The sequence below is a fragment of the Chanodichthys erythropterus genome, chromosome 1 (genome assembly GCF_024489055.1).
Source record: "Chanodichthys erythropterus isolate Z2021 chromosome 1, ASM2448905v1, whole genome shotgun sequence".
NCBI classification, from domain to species: domain Eukaryota; kingdom Metazoa; phylum Chordata; class Actinopteri; order Cypriniformes; family Xenocyprididae; genus Chanodichthys; species Chanodichthys erythropterus.
Genome location: NC_090221.1, coordinates 35,266,640 through 35,288,067, shown reverse-complemented (window position 1 = coordinate 35,288,067; position 21,428 = coordinate 35,266,640). Strand labels below are relative to the sequence as shown.

The 21,428-nt window shown below is 36.3% G+C and overlaps 2 protein-coding genes across 2 annotated transcripts in view; one reads left to right on the top strand and one right to left on the bottom strand.

Moving 5' to 3' along the window:
- dock2-like (dedicator of cytokinesis protein 2) overlaps positions 1-21,428 on the top strand; it is a 107,701-nt gene that overhangs the window by 49,222 nt on the left and 37,051 nt on the right. Inside the window, exon 27 of the mRNA XM_067391226.1 lies at positions 5,950-6,045. Within this exon, the coding sequence (XP_067247327.1) occupies positions 5,950-6,045 (96 nt within the window). The remainder of the gene's footprint in view (positions 1-5,949; positions 6,046-21,428) is intronic.
- LOC137024123 (protein INSYN2B) lies at positions 9,367-21,313 on the bottom strand. Its single transcript, XM_067391332.1, has 3 exons — positions 19,282-21,313; positions 16,692-16,766; positions 9,367-9,812 (listed from the first exon to the last, which is right to left on the bottom strand). Exons 1-3 carry the CDS (start codon positions 20,652-20,654, stop codon positions 9,644-9,646), a joined length of 1,617 nt encoding a protein of 538 aa, XP_067247433.1. The 5' UTR covers positions 20,655-21,313; the 3' UTR covers positions 9,367-9,643.

The following is a 21,428-nucleotide window of genomic DNA, read 5'->3' as shown; positions in this document are numbered from 1 at the left end:
ATATATATATATATATATATATATTCATATATATATATATATATATATATATATATATATATATATATATATATATATATTCATATATATATATATATATATATATATATATATATATATATATATATATATATATATATATATATATATATATATATATATATATATATATTCATATATATATATATATATATATATATATATATATATATATATTCATATATATTTATATATATATATATATATATATATATATATATATATATATTCATATATATATTCATATATATATTCATATTTATATAATTATTTTAAGATATATTTTAATGTCTATATTTAAATAGTTATACAGTTTTTGTAATTATATATAATTTGAAATCATTGATATTTAATATGTCTTAATATTGAAAAATTATATGTATTATATTTAATTGAAATTATGTTTTAAGACATTTTAATAATATTAAGACAATAATAGTAAAATTCATGTATTTATTTATTTTACGGGGTTGGCTTTATTCATAAATTTAACAGTGGGACTGCTTTTATAGAGAGACTTCTAGATATTTGTTTAAGGTTTGATTTATCTCTCTGTATGTCGTCCTTCATTTTCAGCGGTAATCATTCAGTCATGCCACAAGTGCTAAAGAAACACAGCAATGTTCAGCCACAGTGTTACACTCTTCAGGAAGAACTAGATAGTTGCCTGAGTAATATAGTCTTGGATATGTGAAACTGTTTTAACATCGCACTAATGGCACACTTCACTTCTAACTTGTATTGAACCCATCAAATTCCTTAAGGATCTGTTTGTGTTTGAGTGGAGAGGAGAGGTGAGCGGGTCAGACCCGTGTGATTATATGATGATCATCCAGATGAGCGACTGATGAGAATGATGGAGTCTTGAAGAGAGAGCAGAATGAAGATGTGACGGGGTCGTGACCTCTCCTGCTTCCTCTCGTTTGCTCCTTTAACAGGATTCTGAGAGCGTTTCGCAGTTCAAATAAACAGCAATGAAGAGAGACGTGTGAGGAAGATGCTCTCTCTCTCTTTCTCTCTCAGGGCATGTTTCACGCTGCGGTTTAAATTAAACTCTCAGAGAGGCTTCAAAACATTATTCACCTCAAATGATTCTTCTAAAAATACAGATGAGAGAACATCTGTGAGAGCATGTGATTGTAGAGTGACACACACACACATTATGGTGATGATGCTGTCTAGGTATTCCAGAGTGTGGATGAGACGCGTTCAGAGCTGTTGTAAAATGCAAAAAAATACACAACCGTTTTATTGGAATGTGACAAGTTATGTTGCTTAGCAGCTGTAAACTTCCTTCTAATATATAATGATAGAATAATTAAGATAAAAAAAAGTGTCCATGTCATATTTCAACCCCAAATCACAAGACATTATATAAACATATACACTACGGTTCACAACTTTGAGGTCGGTTTTTAAAATGTTTTCGAAAGAAGTCTCTTCTGCTCACCGAGGCTACATTTATGGCCTTCATTTATTTAATCAAAAATGCAATAAAACTGCAATATTATTATAATTTGAAATAACTATTTGAATATATTTTAACATGTAATGTATTCCTGTGATCAAAGCTGAATTTTCAGCATCATTACAGGTCACATGATCCTTCAGAAATCATTCTGATATGATGATTTGCGGGTCAAGAAACATTTCAGATTTTTATCAATGTTGAAAACTGTTGTGCTGCTTCATATTTTTGTGGAAACCTTGATACAATTCTATCAGGATTCTTTGATAAAGTTAAAAAGAACAGCATTTATTTGAAATATAAATATTTTGTAACATTAAACATGTCCTTACTGTCATTTTTAAACAATTTAATGCATCCTTGCTAAATAAAAGCATTAATTTCTTTCAAAAATAAGTCTTACTGACCCTAAACTGTTGGACAGTAGTGTATATACAATGTAAACAATTGTTCTCACATGGGCTGGGCTTGCTTGCTTGTTTTTTTATGTCCAAAAAGTTATATTTCTGGCAAATATAAAGGCCCATTCACACCGTTACTTTACTAGTTACTTGAAAAAAGTAATCTGATTATGTAACTCACGTTACTTGTAAAGCGTTACCACAACACTGTATATATATATATATATTTTTTTTTTTTTCATTACTGTAATGCAACATTTTACTTATCATTGTCAGTTTCTATGTTAATTTTCATTAGATTCTCATTACTGTGATGACTATTTAATCAGCATAACATCACATACTACCATGATGTTTAATACTTTACAACTGAAATGTTTATCATTTACACATTAAATTAAAGGTGCCCTAGAATCAAAAACAAGAGTTCAGTACATGTAAATGACATACACTGAGTTTCAAACTCCATTGTTTCCTCCTCCTTATGTAAATCTCATTTGTTTAAAATACATCCGAAAAACAGGCGAAACATAACATCGACTGTTACATAGCAGTCGGGATCATTAATATGTACTCCCCCAATATTTGCATATGCCAGCTCATGTTTAAGGCATTAGACAAGCCAGTATTAACGTCTGGATCTGTGCACAGCTGAATCATCAGACTAGGTAAGCAAGCAAGGACAATAACAAAAATTGGCAGATGGAGCAATAATAACTTACATGATCCATGATATCATGATATTTTTAGTGATATTTGTAAGTTGTCTTTCTAAATGTTTCGTTAGCATGTTGCTAATGTACTGTTGTGGTTAAAGTTACCATCGTTTATTACTGTATTCACGGAGACAAGAGCCGTCGCTTTTTTCATTTTTAAACACTTGCAGTCTGTATAATTCATAAACACAACTTCATTCTTTATAAATCTCTCCAACAGTGTGTAATGTTAGCTTTAGCCACGGAGCACTATCAAACTTATTCAGAATCGAATGTAAACATCCAAATAAATACTATTCTCACATGATCCGTGCGCATGCATGACGAACATCTTGTAAAGATCCATTTGAGGGTTATATTAGCTGTGTGAACTTTGTAAATGCACTGTAATATAGTCGAGAGCTCGGGGGCAGGGAGCACAAGATTTAAAGGGGCCGCTGCCTGAATCGATGCATAATTAATGATGCCCCAAAATAGGCAGTTAAAAAGATTAATTTTAAAAAATATATGAGGTATTTTGAGATTAAACTTCACAGACACATTCAGGGGACACCTTAGACTTATATTACACCTTGTAAAAAAATGGTTCTAGGGCACCTTTAATTAGTATTTGGGGATAAAGTTGTCATGAAAATACAGATTTAATGCAAAAACTCTAAAACAGACAATATAAACAACTCTAAAATAGACATAACATCAGCAAAAATATAATTTTTCTTTTGATTTTGGGGTGAAATATGAGCTGGACAGACATGCTGTTGATGGGTGTCATGAGATTGATGAGTGTGATATGAGACTGATGAGGGAGCAGTTTTGTGAACAGAGAGAAAGAGAAATGGAAGCTGTACCGTATGACAGGCTACAGGTGACATAGATATCTGCGTCCACACACACACACACCCCGCAGGGATTATAGGTGTACATGATTAAGCCGTCATCCACTGACCTCTGAGAAAGAGAGAAACAGATGAGAAAGACTGAGGATAGAGAATGAGAGGCACAGAGAGAGAGAGAGAGTGTTTGTGTTGGCAGCCGAAGTGAAGAGCTATTGATGCTGAGAAACACAATATGAAATGAAATGCTCCATGTAGAGATGAACAGATGTTTCTCTCTCCCTCAATCCCTCACTTTATCCGCCTCTGCGTCATGAAATTAGTGAGGGGGTGGTAAACACACACTCACACACGGGTCACTTTCCTGTGATTCTCACAGACAGACAGAAGATGTTTGTCGATGAAGGCTTTTGAACATCCACTTTTACATCACTGATGTCAGATGCTCAGAAACTTAACCTACTCATGAGAAGGAAGCAGAGAGATACTTTTAAACTCATTCAAGTGTTATTTTAGTATTATTTATATACTATTATAGAATTTATTGGTAACACTTTAGAATAAGTTTCATTTGTTAACATTATAAACTACATTAGTTAATTTGAAATAACAATGAACAATACTTGTATAGCATTTATTAATATTAATATTAATGTTAATTTCAACATTTACTACTGCATTTTTAAGATCAAATGCTGTATCTCATTAGTTAATACACTGGTAACATGAATGTGAACATATTATTTAATAATGAATGCTATAAAAATATACAACTCTTTTGAATATAAACCTTGCTCTAAAATGTTACCTATTATATTTTGAATTAGCTTTTATTTTTGTATTTTCAGTTTTCATTTTAATTTTTAGTTTAAGATTTATTAATTTTGTTCTGTACTTATGTGCATTTTTATTAACTTTTAACATATTTTTTTATGTAGCTTTAATTTGTTATCTTTAATTTCTTATTTTTTATTATTTATTTATTTGCCAAGGCGACATTTCTAATTTTCATTTAAGTTTTTTAAGCTTGATATGTTCATCTAATAATTATATTTTGTTTTATTTCAGCTTTATTTCAGTAACCAAAAATTATTTTCAAATACTTTTAGTCTTAGTTTTAGTTAACAGTAGCTATGTTTCCATCCAAACGTATGTGCAAAATTGGAATATCGCATGAAACATTCAAAAATAAAGCACCATTTCCATCCAGTGTGTTCTAGAGAACAAAATCCTCACTTCTTGGGAAATTGGCACAAAATATCAGTAATAAAAATGGAAGTTGCTGCAAACTGTGGCTCTTTTTTCCTCCATCATAAATGACTTGAGTCTCAGAGCGGCAGACGAAACACAACAAACGCTGTCATGTTATCTTGCGTTCAGATGCTGGTGTTTGGGAACACAGTCATGTAAGACGCTTCTGGGAGGGAATTAAACCAAATCATTGAAATTGAAATTCTCAAGCATTTCAGAACGACCAATCCAACATATGAAATTCTGTGCGATATGATTAGTCCGCTGGTTAGTCCAGTTATCCAATCACATCCTCTGTTGAGGCAAAGTCATGTGAGTTGCGCGTCAAAGGATTTATTCCGTAAATGTGTTTCCATCATACTTTATGTGCATGCTGCTCAGAAATGTGATGTCATGCCATTACGAGTGACATTTTTCTTTCTTTGGAGTAACAGGCTGAATTGTACAGCAAAAGATCAGACTTTTAAGAGACTCAACATTTTTTAAATGGACTATTTTTGGGCCCAGATGGGTTTTATACTCTCCGAATTGATTTAAAAACTGAATAAAAAGAAATTAAAGGCCTTTAGTTGACATCATACACACACACACACACACACACACACACACACTCATCTGGGCCGTTCCAGAGCTCTTCAGTACGATCAATACATTTAAACAATAAATCAGTGTGAAGGAGCCAGAGAGACCAGACCTGCAACTGAAACACGAACGCACAGTTCACTCTTCATTTGTAGCGTATAGTAAAAAGAAATGGTTGACCAAACAAAAAAATGCGAATTCTGTTATCATTAAATCATGTCGTTTTATGCTGCTCCTTTCTGTGCAAATGTTGACCAGGGGCTGTAAAGGTTCATAAATGAAAACATCACGACAGTAGTCCATGTGACTTATCAGACTTATCAGTAATCAACATCTTCTGAATTCTTTATGTGAGAAAGCAACACAAATTTAAATAGCTATTTATTGAAAATAAATCTTGCTTGACAGCCGTGCTCACCGTTCACTTTGATTTGTATGGAAAAAGAGCTGCTTATGATGACAGAATTGACACTTTGGCTGAATTATTCCTTTAAGATTTGTAGCTCATAAACAGGAAACACTGAGGTGAGGAACTCAAGAGTGAATCTGTGTTTGTTTTTAATTGGGTTACTTAATGAGAAAATCTTTGACCGTTTGGATGCAGTGCGGTTCAGTGCTAGAATACAAATGACGAGCGTTTTTGTCTTTTTCTCTTCCAGGGAGACACATTTCAGCACATTCAGGACATTGTGTCATCTCTGCTGAGGACGATAAACCGCACAGTCATCACGATGGGCCGAGAACACACTCTCATCGTGAGTTAAAACCTCTACATCCTCTCCATTCCTTTTCCTTGTTTTCCAGTTAGTGGTCTTTACTAAGACGAGTATCGCATTAATATTTCTCATATTTAGAGTCAAGGATGTATAATTTGATATTTTGAGGTTTACTTTTACTTGTGATGCTCTGTTATTGTTATTTGTGACCAGACCAGAGACATTTACTGCATTAAAATACACAATTTTATTGACGTCATCTTAAATATCTCAATTACAAACAGGTGGAGGGAGGAATAAGTGCATTGTGGGAAATGTAGTCTTAGACTATCAGAATATTGGCGTATAAAAATACATTGATTATAATATTTGTTATTCTATATATTTGTATATATATACTATATATTTTCAAGTCTGGACATGTAGACAGGACAGATACGGAGTGGAAGACGAGTTTGAACATTACATACTCTAGGAAGCAAGAAGTGCTGATCTGTGTGTAAGAAAGTGTGTATCAAACACAGAGAAAAATATATCAGAACAAATCTAAACATTGAAGGTACAATGTCTGTGAGAACACCGAACATTTACACTTTAATTAAGTCTTGTGTGAGTTTGTGAGGAAATCAGCGGCTGTTGCATTAATGGGGCGTCCATGTCATGATGAAATTACCATAATTACCAGTTTCCAACTAAAACTTGCTCATGTTTTTGTCAGACTTGTTAATTATAAGTCAAAAACTCTCAATGTAACAAAAACTCTTGACTTCTCCCACTTGACCGATGTGTCGTCATGTAGAAACAATCAAAATGGCAGCAGCTTCAATTACAGGCAAATGTTAATGTGCTGCTGTAACTCTAGACAAGACATATTACTGTTTCGCTTGATTTGATATAGACAACGTTAATTGATGCACATTTAAATGTTACTGTCATCATCAATGAAGCTGCACATGCAGTAGTGTTGGCGCTACACAGCAATTTTAGTGTTGCAATAGAAACAAATAATTTCTGATTCAGAGAAACTTACTCTTGAGCAGAATCTCTTTTAGTAATTATGGTAATTTCAATGAGACTTGAAGGTAGCAATAAGGGCTGTTCACATACATTTTAAAATGGCGCAAGGGAACCGAACGTGTGTTTCAAAGCGCTTTTAAAAATGTAACTTCTTTTAAATTGAAACAACCTTAAAAATGCATGTTTATGTACATAGACCAACTAAAAATGGTGCAGATGTAAAACGAGAACAGCAGGGCTTGACATTAATACCCGCCAAATGTGCGTGGTGTGTAACGCAGTCTCTGTGGCAGCTTGAATTTTTTATATAATATATACATTTTTCAATTAGTCTTTTAAAAAGGCATCTCAAATAATAAACCAAGTACAATGGAGTGTTGTCAAAAATATTGATTTTTCGATATATATCAATACTTAAAGGTACAATATGTAAAATTTTTGCAGTAAAATATCCAAAAACCACTAGGCTAGTGTTATATATTTTGTCCAGCTGATTACAAACAATATCTCTAATGTTTTCAACTACTTGTAAATCATGAGAAAATTCCCATTCTAAAACAGTGACACGGGGCAGTGCAGTCGCCTGTCAATGACGTCAGTTACCTTTGTTACCGCCTTTACTGACGTAGAAACCACATGACAACAGTGCCGTGGACAAATGCGGGAGTAGTGTCTAGCGTCCAGCAAACCACTAGCTTGCTTCAAGCAGTTCCTTATTTACTTCTTGCACGTTTTATGGTGGATTGTGTTACTTATTTATGGAACATAGTTACTGTTTACCATCTGCCGCTGGTTCTGTCGACAAGGACAGCTCCCGTAAACTCATGACCGGAAAAGCGGAAGCGGCGCCGGCGACTGTGTCATAATAAAAGTCCCGCTGCTCGTGAGAAGTGTGTTGATCAATCGCTCCAGCTCCTCGTTCAGCTCCCGCAACACTCGGTCCTGCTCTGCTTCATACTACAGTCACGTTAATAATTGCATCCACGAACATGAGTTCTTCCAGACTCCAATCCCTATTCTTTTGCACCGTCCATTGAGATGGAGACCACATGTCCCAAGTTTCCGCTCTAAAACTTGGCGTCATCAAACTACGCCTTTGTTTTGAATAGGCTTCTAGCGACCTCTAGCAGAAAAAAAATATCACAGATTGTACCTTTAAATATCTGAAACGCTTCCAATACTCATTTTCCTCTCAATAGATACACTTTCATACGCTCTCTCTCATCTCTCCGACAGTGAGTTTGACACACAAACTCACCTCTCCTCACTCAGTCCTTTCATTTGCTCCAGATGAATATTGTTGGTGTTTCAGGGCTTGAATTTCATCATGGGGTTGCGCAAATTGCACATAATTTTACTCATTCCCGCAGATTTTGTGCTCACACCCAAAGTGTGTATGCATAAACCTGCCTCTCGGTACTAAAAGTTCTTTTTCGCTGCTTATTGTGCTTAAACAGTCAAATAGACAAAATTGTCAAAATGCCGGTCTTGGTGAGTATTCACATAAACACATTCAGTTATGTCTGAAGTGATCGTAAACAGTTGAGAAAGAAAACACATGTGTAACAGTATAATGGATCCGTGCTTCAGGTCTTAAAGTGACAGCAGCCTAATATACAGTACCTGCTGCCAAATTATGAGATTATAATAAAAATATCCATATGTCAGTTTTTCCCCATGGTACTGATGTCAAAATTAGGGCCAGTGAAAATGCTGATTGGCTAGTAATTTTGGAAAATCACTAGACAGTGGCTGGTGAGCAAAAAAGTTAATGTCAAGCCCTGGTGTTCAGTATGAACAGCCCCTTTAGTCACACTTTCTCTCCTGCTTTTGCTTCTAGAATCACATTGTAACATCGGAATTTTAGAACTTTTGGAATTCTGAACTACAATGTTGAAAACATTTAAACTCTGTTCCGAAACCTGCGGTCTACACAGGCAGCATTTTTACTGAAATAGAGCCTCATAAGAGACTGATTGATTCCAAAAGAGTATTTCAATAAGCAGATGTCAGTATTGATAAGTGTTACAACTTGGATGCTTATTCTTGTCACGATGCATTCTGCAATTGCCTGTTCCATTAAGGATATATGCATCTTATAAGATGGCCTTCGTGTCTGGAGCTCAACTACCGGTTACTTAAAATGCTGTGTAGGTAGGCAGATGACTAGGTTTGGGAACAGAGCTTTAGACATTCATTAGTCGGGGACGAAAGCCATCTGCACACAAAGGTCAGAGAATGGTGACGAGGAGATGAGACGGAGAATCTCCATCAGGGTAACGCTCTGTCCATCAGCGTAAAGAGGGATATCGACTCCGTCAGACACTATGAAGGGGATTTATTGACTGGTTAGACGCGAGGTCTTGTGGGTCTCCTTGGATTTTAAATTGTCCTCAAGTTTTCAGGATGTCAGATGAGCTTTTGGTTCAGCCTTGGCAAAGTTCATCGCGCTGTAACAATTATTTCAAGGTATAATCCGTTCAGTAAGAGCAAATCTTTTATCCTGCGTCATAAAGTTGTTTTTGGAAGCTGGAATGTATTCATATGTCCAGTCAAGTGTTTGGCTCTCCATGACAGCAGCGATGCTGGTGGAATTTTCCACAAAGGTCTCAATGGTTTTCTATAGCCACCAGAAACACTTCTTTCGCAGTTTCTTGACGCGGCTCTTGGTTGGCGGGCGTATGTGGGCGGGTTTTGGGATGGGGGCGGGAACATCGTACTCCGCTTCATCCAAGGCTTCCAGAATGTTTTGAAATCGTCCCTCTTGCACACGGAAGTCGTGCTCCACGCTAAAAAGACAGATAATATGATTAAATTAAATATTTAAAATTAAAAATGATTAATTCTGCAATTAGATATGCACCCATTACATCCACCTTTATCTTTATTGATTACTAAAATTTTAAACGGGATATTCTACAAAGAAAAATTTGAAAATGTATACATTTCAACAGCAAAGTTTTACTTTTCAACAAAAGATCAAAAAGACCGACTCTTTTTTTTCTCTTTGGGGAAACATGCACTGATGAATAATTCAGAAAAAGACTGGAAACCTTTGGTGTTATTTGTTAAATGAATATAATTTTAATGTTTTTTATTCTTCTGGTCTTATTGTGAATGATTCATCTGTGCATGTTATTCTAAATGAAATAATATTTGTCTTGTTTTTTTTTTTTTTCTTCTTCCAAATGTAATTTGTTTGTAAGTTTGTTTGTAAGCACCGAAACAACTTTTGGTTGATGTAATCAAGGCTGTGTGGAAAAATAATATAATTCTCACAATCCAATCATATCACATCACATTATTTACCACTCAGAAATGCATCAGAATTAAACAAGTTTTTTTAATAATGTATGTTTGTTGCAAATATATAGGATACATTGAAATCGGGCTGGTCCCACTTTATATTAAGTGGCCTTAACTACTGTGTACTTACATCAAAAAGTACTTATTAAATCAATGTACTTATTGGGTTCATATTGAATTGCAAAACACTTTTGCTGTTATTGAGGTGGGACACGGGTAAGGTTAGGGACAGGTTTGGTGGTATGGGTAGGTTTAAGGGTAGGGGTAAGGTGTAAGGGATGGGTCAGCAGTGTTATTAAAGTAATTACATGCAGGTGTCTTGAAAACATAAGTACAATGTAAAAACATGTATGTACACAATAAGTGCATTGTATCAAATTATTAATTTAAATGTAAGTACATAGTAGTTAAGGCCACTTAATATAAAGTGGGTCCATTGGGCTTTTGATGTAATTACAAAAGAAATGGATACATCTTTTTTTTTTTTTTTTTTGTGAATGAAGAGTGTGATTGATGAAAGAGAGAACGGAAAACAAAAACACTTTTCATCATCTGTAATGACACATTGTTTGTCATGACATAGAAATGAACATTGGGACAATATGACACGTCAAAATAACAAACAAAACTAAAGACAAACCTACAGAGAAACATTCTTCAATCTCTCTCTTTCTGCGTTTCTCACTCTTTTCATCTGCTCAGTCCGTCATTCATCTCACTTTCTTAGAAGTTTCACAGCACAGCAGATGGGTTCAGGAAGTAAAAATTCATTTTCATTCTCATTGTCTTTTTTTTTTTTCCATAGAGAGATTGATTTTTAATGATAATGTATAAACCTTTCAGGGAACTTTGACTTTGAGCTCTGAAGTTAAGTCACTGCAGCTTCAGTTTTGTTTGAAATCATGTTTAATAGCCAAATCCAGATCCAGCATTTAAAGAAGTTTCTGTTACCATTAAAAAATAGTGACTACTTACACACCTTAAAGAAGTTTCTTCTGCTTATTTTATCAAAAATACAGTAAAAACAGCAATATTGTGAAATATTTTTACAGTTTAAAATAATATTTTAAAATTAATTTATTCCTGTGATCAAAGCTGAATTTTCAGCATCATTACTCCAGTCATCAGTGTCTCATGATCCCTCAGAAATCATTCTAATATGATGATTTGATGCTCAAGAAACATTTATGATTATTATTAATGCTGAAAACAGTTGTGCTGCTTCATATTTTTGTGAAATTTTTTTTTCAGGATTCTTTGATGAATAGAAAGTTCAAAAGAATATAATTAGTTGAAATAGAAATATATATATTTTTTTTGTCATTTTTGATTTATTTAATGAGTCCTTGCTGAACAAAAAATATTAATTTCTTTAAAAAACAAACAAATACAGAAACAATCTTGCTGACTTCAGACTGTAATTTGGCTTTAAATGGTAGTGATTATTTGTGCATTTTTGTTTTTAAAATGAAAGTTTGTAATATTTTGCTTCATCTCAGAGCTGGTTGGTTCAGGGTGAGGATTAAAACTCTTTATAATGAGTTTTTTTTTTTTTTTAATCTCAAAGTAGAAATGAATGAAACAAATACTTTTGGAGCCAAGGCCGCTGACACAAACTATTATCACAACAGCATCATACACACAGAAATTTTGACCATTTCATCTGCCTGCAATCTAACATCACGAGGAGGATGTGTGTGTGTGTGTGTGTGTGTGTGTGAGGGGTTATGCCCTCTATTTACAGTATAGCCACAGTCCTGCCTGCAATTTCCCAGCAACTAAGTGAGTCGAGAGAAAGAGAGAAAAGAATGGGCGTGATGAGCAACAAAACGAGAGGTAAAAGGATGAGAGAATAATACAGAGCGATAGAGAATGTATTGAAGGTTAACAAACCCCATAATGAGAGACAGAGATAAATGAAGCATGTTCAACAACGGCTTGTAATAGAGCCTAGTGAACACTGTATGGAAAATACACCCGTCCCACATCGATTGTGCTATTGCTTTTCTTTTCTAAATCATTGTATTACTTGCACACCGAATTGCTTTTGTCCTTCTTTCCCTTTTTGCCTTTATTGCGTCTGTGTAACCATCTCTGGCTGCATTTTGTAATGCAGAGATTGTGTGCGATGAATGTTGATGCTCAGCTGATAGTAAAGAGGAATTATTCTGCTTTTTTACATGTTCATCTTTCTTTAGTGTGTAATGTTGCTGTTTGAGCATGAAAAAGGTCTGCAAAATCCCACCAGCATGAAAACCTATTCTAGGAGAGCCCAAAAACAATATCAAGACTTTGAAAAAAGGACATAAAAGGACATAATAGGTCCCCTATAAACATGATGCTCAGAAGCAAAGCATCTGAGATGCAGCATTTTACACGCAGAGCTAAATCTCAAACTTTCCATTTGCCATCCTGCAAGCACTTCTGTTTTCTTCAGGAAATGCAAATGTAGTTATTTCTGTATTGCATTTGAAACTCGACAGCTTTTGCCGGCTGTAAATCTGTTTTTCAGTGACATTTCAGAGGGCGTCATTTGTCACTAGAAATTGCTAGGTGATGTCTCTCATTTGCATATCCAGATGACACATTTATATGTATATGATTGTTGCACCGTGCAAATTCATCTTCACTGAGTTTTTTTTTTTTTTCCCAGTGTAATTGATTATGCTTTTTTTGTCATCAGTAGTGTTTGCATTACTGTTGTTGTTGCTCAGACTTTATGTTTGTGGTTTAAAGAGACCTTTAACCCTAAATTTTTAACTTTGTTGCATAACGTTTGTGCTAAAGACATGAATGATTCATAAAGAGGATCATAGACTCTTTTGACTCGGGCTAGTAACCACTGAGCAACCACCTGAGGTTTGCATGGGGAAAGGAAATGTTTGACTTCAGAGGAGTGCCAATTTCTGTATTTAAAGGAGCACTATAACCAAGCCCATCTCGACTTTCCTGCATCCCTAGAGAACGAAGGCACCAAGACAGAGAGATTAAGGAAGAGAGAGAGAGATAAAGAATTATGAAAGCAGAATTTGTGATGAACGGATCTTTTGAGGGAAGAGCGTTCACTCAGTCAGAAAGCTCAAAGCTGGAGTCTGCACTTTTAGATGGGGAAAAATCTTAATCATCAATATTATCTTCCAGAAATCATGAGTCAAAGGATATCTAGCACTATAAATCACACAGCTTGCATGAGTGCAAAGCAAACCCAGAGGAAATGTGTTTTTTTTTTTTTGTTTTTTTTGCTCAGATGTTACTTTTTTGCTGCAGATTTTTAAAGACCTTAAAATCCTGAGTTTTTTTCAGTCCATTTTTATTAACTTTGAGCTCATCTATGATGCTGGTGTACTCTTAAAAGTTGACAAAAGTATACACGTTCAAAATTTCTCTTGTGGGAAAATGAGTACTGAAAACTAGAAGAAACAAAACTTTACCATTGTTGTCAGACTTTAGTGCTACTTTGAATGTTATTGAAGCATAATCCCATCTATATCAGACCGATATAGTTATCAGACCAATAGCAGGTGTACCTCTGTGCTTTTTACTAATGGACAAGATGGCCAATGAGTGAACTAACTTGCCTTAAATATATTGTTATTTCATTTTATTGTAGTGATTTTGTTGTAAATTTGTCAGTTTTGTGTCTGACACCTTTGCTGCAAAACTGTCTTGGTGGGATAATAATTAAATGTATTTATTGAATTAATGAATGAATGGATGAATGAACAAATACATGCATAATTGAATGAATCTATAAATTTATAAATGAATGAACGTATGCATGAATGAATGAATGCATGAACGAATACATGCATAAATGAATGAATAAATGCATGAAAGAATGAATGATGAATGAAATGAATGGCTGGATGAATGAATGAACGAATGGATGGATTAATGAACAAATGAATGCATGAATGAATAAATGCATGCATGAACAAATACATGCATAAATGAATGAATGAATAAATGCATGCATGAAAGAATGAAAGAAGGAATGAACAAATTAATGAATTTATGCATGAACGAATACATGCATGAATGGATGAACGAACAGACAAACAATTGAACGAATGAATAAATGTATGCATGAATGAATACATGCTTAAATGCATGAATGAGTGAATGAATGAATGAATGAATGAATGAACGAACAAATTAATGAATGCATGCACAAATGAATGAATGCATGGAAACATGAATGAATGAATGAATGAATGAACAAATTGATAGGCGAATGGATGAACGAATGCATGAATGAATGCATAAATTAATGCATGAATACATTTATGCATGAACAAATACATGCTTGAATGAATGAATGAATGAATAAATGAATGGATGAACGAATGAATGAATGAATGAACAAACAAACGAATGAATGCATGGACACATGAATTAATGAATTAATTAATGAATGTATGTGTGAACAAATCAATGAATGCTTGAATAAATGAATGAATGCATGAACAAATTAAAGAAACTTTGTCAAGTCTACTGTCTACTTTCACATGAGTTGCTGCCTATGTAGGGCGCTCCAAATCAGTCACTTTAGTTAGTATGCTGTCTATGTAGACAAAGAAGCTGAATAGCAATTGGAACAGAACCTGTGTGTGTGTGTGTGTGTGTGTGTGTGTGTGTGTGTGTGTGTGTTCATGGCTTTTCTCTTGCTGTATTGTCATGAGATTAAACTTCAATAGGAAATCCATCTCTCTTAATTGATTCCAGAGGCTTTACCTCAGTGTGAGTGCTGGAAACATGCATTAGTGTGCGATTAGCTCTTCATAGTACGGGAATAATGATCCTGTTTATCCCAAACAGGAAAAAAGAGGAAGGGAGATAAAAGAGCTGAGGGAATTTCATACACGTTCACTAGCTGTTCGTGTGTGTGTTTGTGAGACTGGAGGGATATCTCAAGGTTCAGAGTTTTCTCTGGTTTTATGATATGTGTCTGTGTGTGTCTGTGTGTGTGTGTGTGTGTGTGTGTGTGTCTGTGTGAGTGTGTGTGTGTGTGTGTGTGTGTGTGTGTGTTTCTGTCCCTCAAGGCTTCATTATGGTTGAATGGGAGTTTGAGCTCTGTCCCCTGATTAACAAACTTACAAACCAGCTAACTCTAACAAATACATCACACACCTACAGAAACACACACACACACACACACACACACACACACACACACACACACACACACACACACACACACACACACACACACACACACACACACACACACACACACACACACTCACATCCATTTTAACTGCTTATTTAAAGTTTTTTACTTTTTTTGAAGACAATGCACCCCTAACTATGATAAATAGTAATAATAATGCTTGATTTAGCAAGCAGCACTAATTAGGACTAACACAATCTGTTTCTTCATAGAGTAGATGCTCGTGTGTTTCTGGTGGCCGTCGGAAGTTTTGATCTGCTGTAGGATATTGATGCAACTCTTAAATCATCCTCATGGTCTCCTGGTGCATTTCTGTCTGTTTCTGCCCCCCAGAAGAGACATAACTCAGATGTGGCTCTGTGCACGATTTATAATACTTTAAATGGGTCATAGGAAATAGGATTTTTTTTTTTTTTTTTGCTCTAAAGAGTTTTAACCCTGTATAACCTACTGTATCATATTTAATAAGCAAATTCCAAGGCATCTAAATTATTGACATCTGCTACAATGCCTTCTGTCATCTGCTTGATAGTTTATGCTTTTCTATCAAGTAAAAGGCCTTTTAGTATAATTGTACAAACGTTCTCTTTAGCTCGTGGTTCACGTGTCTCCGATGGAGCAATTTCTGGGCTAATTTTTAAAATTTTGATCTACAGTATGTACATATGCATCAGATGGATGTTGCATTGCATCTCTCTAGTGTTGCGTTTTCAACATGACTTCAAGATAAAAAATAGACCATGTTCTGCTCTGTTCAGGTCTGATTGGTCTGTCCTGTGTGACACCAGCTAATGCTCTCTGTGCAGTGTTGAGCGCTGTTGCTGAAAGTCTGAGAGTAAAGTGTTGACGTGAGTTTTGGTCAGCCTCTAAACAACTTAATAGCAAAATTAAATCACAAAATTAAAAAAGAGGCTCCATTTTGACATGTTTGCATGTGTTAATGGACTTTGATTTGTGTGAAATGCTTTGATGTTAAAAAAAGGCATGCAATGAATGTGTTGTCATGTTTGAACGTTATGTCACTTCCCATTGTTAATGTGAAGTGTAGCCAATCACAACAGAGGTCATTTACATATAGTACAGCAGCAAAATCAGCCTGATTATTTGTAAAAGTCAGACAGGGAGGAAATTGGTCATAAAAGGCTAAATTACGACATGATAGACATACGTGGGCTGCTATGGTAATGTTTACCTGTATATAATGCAGGCTGTTTTCTGGCAGGTTGAGCAGTTGTTGATGTCCTGACCTGTTCTATACGAACAACGCCTGAAAAAACAAGAAAGTCTGAAGACCTGCACATACACACACAGACGCTTTGAGCATGTGATTCACACTCACAGAACATTGAATTAGAGGTCTGTGCTTTCCCATCCTGCTTCCACCCACAATGATTGTCATCCTACATGTCTGCATTTTCAAGGAAGTGCATTATATATATACAGTGCACAGCATAAATGAGTACACCCTCTCTGAACAAATGCAAAATATGTATTTTCTTTATGATCACTAATACAATTCATGGAAAGATGGCAAAACTAAAATGTATTAAACATATACATAATAAAAACTGAGAAATATCTCATTAATAGCCATAAAACAAGTAAATTAGCCAATTTTCTTTAAATTAGGGATTGCAGAAATGAGTACACCCTAGATTTAATTCAACAAATGTATAATATTCTAGTACTTAGTATGCCCTCCATAATTTTGAACATACTGCTCTGACCCCTCTTGGCACAGAGTGTACAAGTTCATGACAAATTGTCACATCTGTCCTGTTTAACTCCTGGATGATGAGCTCCTTAAATGCCCTGATCTTTAACGGGGAGTGTTGCTCAACTCGTCTCTACAGAATCCCCCACAGGTGCTCAAGAGTGTTAAGATTGAGTGCAATACATGTCCACAGAAGGTTTGGGAGAATGCATATCCTCATTGTCATGTTGAAAAAATGCCCAACAATGCAGGGAATGAGGAAAGGATAACATCTTCTGTTTCAAGTTTGTGTATTAAACTACACAGTGGTGTGGGAATTCATGACAGCATTGATAAAGCACAACTCCCTCACACCTTCAGCACTCATACATCCCTATGTAAGAGTTTTAGTACCACTGAACTTTACTGTGGGAACCAGGCACTTCTCACTGTACTCCTCCTCTAGCAACACCAGAACATTTTGGATGCTGTTAGATCCAAAATGATTGATTTGGTCTCATGAGACCAGAGTATTGATTCCCAGAATCTATATTTTGAAAATATGGGCTTTGGAAATGGCTAACTGACTTTATTGTGCTTTGGCTACAGTAGGTAGTTCCAGTGAGAACAAGAACCATGCATGTCATTTCTTACATCTTACTCTGTGAGATAAACAGTCACTCTTTTCATAGCTTTTGCTGGCTCTGAGACACTCGCTTGGTATTTCTCCTGCTCTTTGTCTAGCAAAAAAAATAAAAAATCCATCATCACTAAATGAAAGCTTAAAATGAAGGCCTGATTATTTCAGTGGCCTTGTCACAAGTCCAATGTTTTTGAATTCCTGTGTTACTTTTGCTATATTTTCACACTTAAAACAATGATTTGGTAATCCACTGTCCTATTTTGTGCTAAGAAATAAGTCTCCTGACAGTTCTCTCCCAAGTGGTTCCATTGTTGTCAGCATTAAGTCTGAGAATGATTCATTGGTTTTTATTAAACACTTTTAATTACTTCACTTTAAATGTTTTGGTTCAACATACTTACCTGTTGATCAAACATTGCCTTAAACTTACACCAGAAAATGTTTTATTTCATTTTATTTAGTAACTTTTAGAAGGGTGTACTCATTTTTGCTACACAACATTTTAACACCTTGATAACAAAATATTATTTTCCTGAATAATTTTGACATGCTTCTTTGGTAATTGATTAAGCAGACTTGCTAGAACATTATATCTCTAAAGAACCCTAACATGTCTTCTAAGCAACTGCTGTAATTTCTGACTTTCAGAAGTTTATGAGGGGGTGTACTCATTTATGCTGTGCACTGTATATACATACATTATGATAATAGTTAATATTTTTGTGGAAACTTTTATACACTACAATTCAAAACTTTAGGGTAAAAAGAAAAAGAAAAAAAATAACTTTTTTTCAGCAAGGATGCATTTAATTGATCAAAAGTGACAGTAAATACACTTATAATGTTGCAAAAGATTTCTATTTCAGATGCTGTTCCTTTGAACTTTCTGTTTACCAAAGAATATATATATGGTTTCCGAGCCCGCATACTCTACTTCTGTAGAGTTTTTCTACAACTCAAAAATTTACTCCTGCGTCACAACAAATAAAATCAAGGCCAGCAGGAATCCCACAGGCATACAGACCTCTATTGAATGTCCTTGAATATGTAATGAATATGAACACTTTAAAACATACAACACAGTCACTTTCCTGATCGATTCTGGCAGATCTGAGCTTTCAATCAGAGCAGAGGTCTGACGAAACTGTGTGTATGTGGATGGAGGATAAAAAAGGGAGGCAAACTTTTAAGAGATTAAGAGAAAGAGTGTAAATGCGTTAGGAGGTGCAGCGGTGAAGATGAGACAGAAAATAAGACATCAAATGTGAGAGAAAGAGTGTAGAGAGAGCGGTAGGGGGTCGATGTTCCATTGATGATCGAGATTCCCGAGGTGTTGCCTCAGGATACATCAGTTACCAGGGGAATTATGGAATGATGGATGTGTGGAATCGCAAATCAAACACGCTTTCATGAACTCCCGAGCCTTAATCTCTCGCTCTCGCTCACCCTTCGCTCATTGCCTTGTTCCTCTCCAGATCCTGGATGACATTGAGAAGAACTTTGATCTTTTCCTGATTATACAGCAGGTTTTCCTCTACATTCTGCAGCAGTCCGTGTAGAACACCAGGTGCCCCGTTGCATTGTGGGATATCATCTGTTGGCGGTGGGTGGGTTTCTTTAGAGTCCGTTTCTGTCTCAGTTTTAGGTTCTGAGGGAGGGGGCGGGGTTTGTGGTTTAGGTTCCACCCTTGAGCCAATCAGAAACTCTGGAGGCGCTGGTTTAGATTTGACCTGCACCTGAGACGCTTTCTTGGGTGGAAGAGTGGGCGTGGCTTGTGACTCACAGCCAATCGGTTTAGACGTGGCGGATACTGATGTGTGCGTTTGCGTAGTCACACACTTGTCCTTAGTCTTTTGTTGTGTGGTTGATTCTGTTTTGGCTGTGTGTGTGACTCGTGTTTGTGTGTGTTGCGTTTTGTGCTTCGTCGAGTCATTTTTAGGTTTTTCAGGCTGTGTCGATGTCTCTGTTTTTGCGAGTGCGTCTTTTTTGTTGGATTGCGAAGGGGTGGAGCATGTTGTCGCGTTTTGCGTGTGCGTTATGTTATTGGGAATTTGGGCGTACGTTGGTTGCGCCACTGTGGAGTTTTGTTTCTGCAGCCGAGGTGAACAGCATTTCCTCGGCGGCATCGGAAGCGTCATGCTCGCTTGAACCTGACTGGCGGCTCGTTTGCGACAAGCGGGTGCCATGCAAGGCGGGGCTTGAGACTGTCTCCGCCCACAGCTGGCGCACAGTTTGGGCGATGACGTCATCATCCGGCATGGCCGAGGGGGTGTGGCGTACGAGCCGACGCTTCCGCAGTGCAAGGACGGCCTGGATGCTTCCCCTTTCAGTGATTGTCCCCGCCTACAATCACGTGTTATTGTTTGACTCTGCCGTCTCGCTTCTTCAGACTCCGCCCCCTCGCTACAAACTCCGCCCACCACCTCAGATGCAACAACACTTCCGTTAACATACCGAGGGGTTCGTTTTAAACTCCCTCTCAGTCCTGTTTGGTTCGGATTGACTTTGCCGGTGTTGATTTGACAGTACACCTCGCTCTCCTGGGACGCCTGGTCTGGTCCATTCCTGACGACATGCCTGCCGTTGACCTCACAACGCCTCATCCGGTCCAGCGACATGGTTTCCGCAGTCGGTCCATTGGCCGTATTGACCACTTGCGTCCTCCTCTTTAATGACGGAAGCGAGCGGAGGCCCGGTGATGTTTGGACGCCAACGCTGCACAGAGGACCCCATTTCTGAGACAGCATGGCCCGCCCACCAGCAAGAGGCACCTCCAGCGCCGGCACAGCATTGGATGCATCAGCCGCCCGTCGGCCCATGACCTTTGCTGATTGGCTCAGCCCCCTGAGGAGGAGCTGGAGGGGGTGTGGCCTTCGTTTCTAAGCATACTATCTAAAACATAGGTAATTATTCCACGGTGTATTTCGGGAAATTATATTCCACAGTGTTCGCATTGGTCAGAAATCCATTTTCAGATCAAATCTGGGTCACCATTGCCTTGCTGTGAATCCAGTGTCACTTTGCTTCTTTTTTTCTTGTTTACCTGTCTGAGAAAGAAGAAATATGTGTGTAAAAGACATTAGAATGATTGTGCATGTGCTCAAGCTACACTTTGGAGCTGCAGTAACAAAAAGAAGCTAATTACTTTGAAACTACTTAAGAGGGTGTTTTCAGATTATATCATTTTTTATTCTGTGTAGGATTTATCTCACAAAAACAATGAGGATCTCACTTAGGTTGGCGATGTTAAAGGTGCACTCAGTAATTATGTGACTCTATTGCACACAAAATAAATCCTGGTTAAGGCTAACTGTGAAGATTTTTTTCAGTTGCTGTGTGGTGCTGCATCCATGTAGTTTCAGTGCATATCCAGGTCATATTGTCTTATGCAACATTAGCAAAATATTACTGAGTGCATCTTTTTACAGCACTTAAACACATATATAATTGAGTTTAAAACAACTATATTTTATTGAAAGGTAACACAAAATGAATCAGTGAATTGATTTTGGAGTCAGTTCATTTAAATCAACCATCCAAATGAACCAATTCACTAAAATGAATCAAGCTTTGCAATGCAAATTGCATTTACA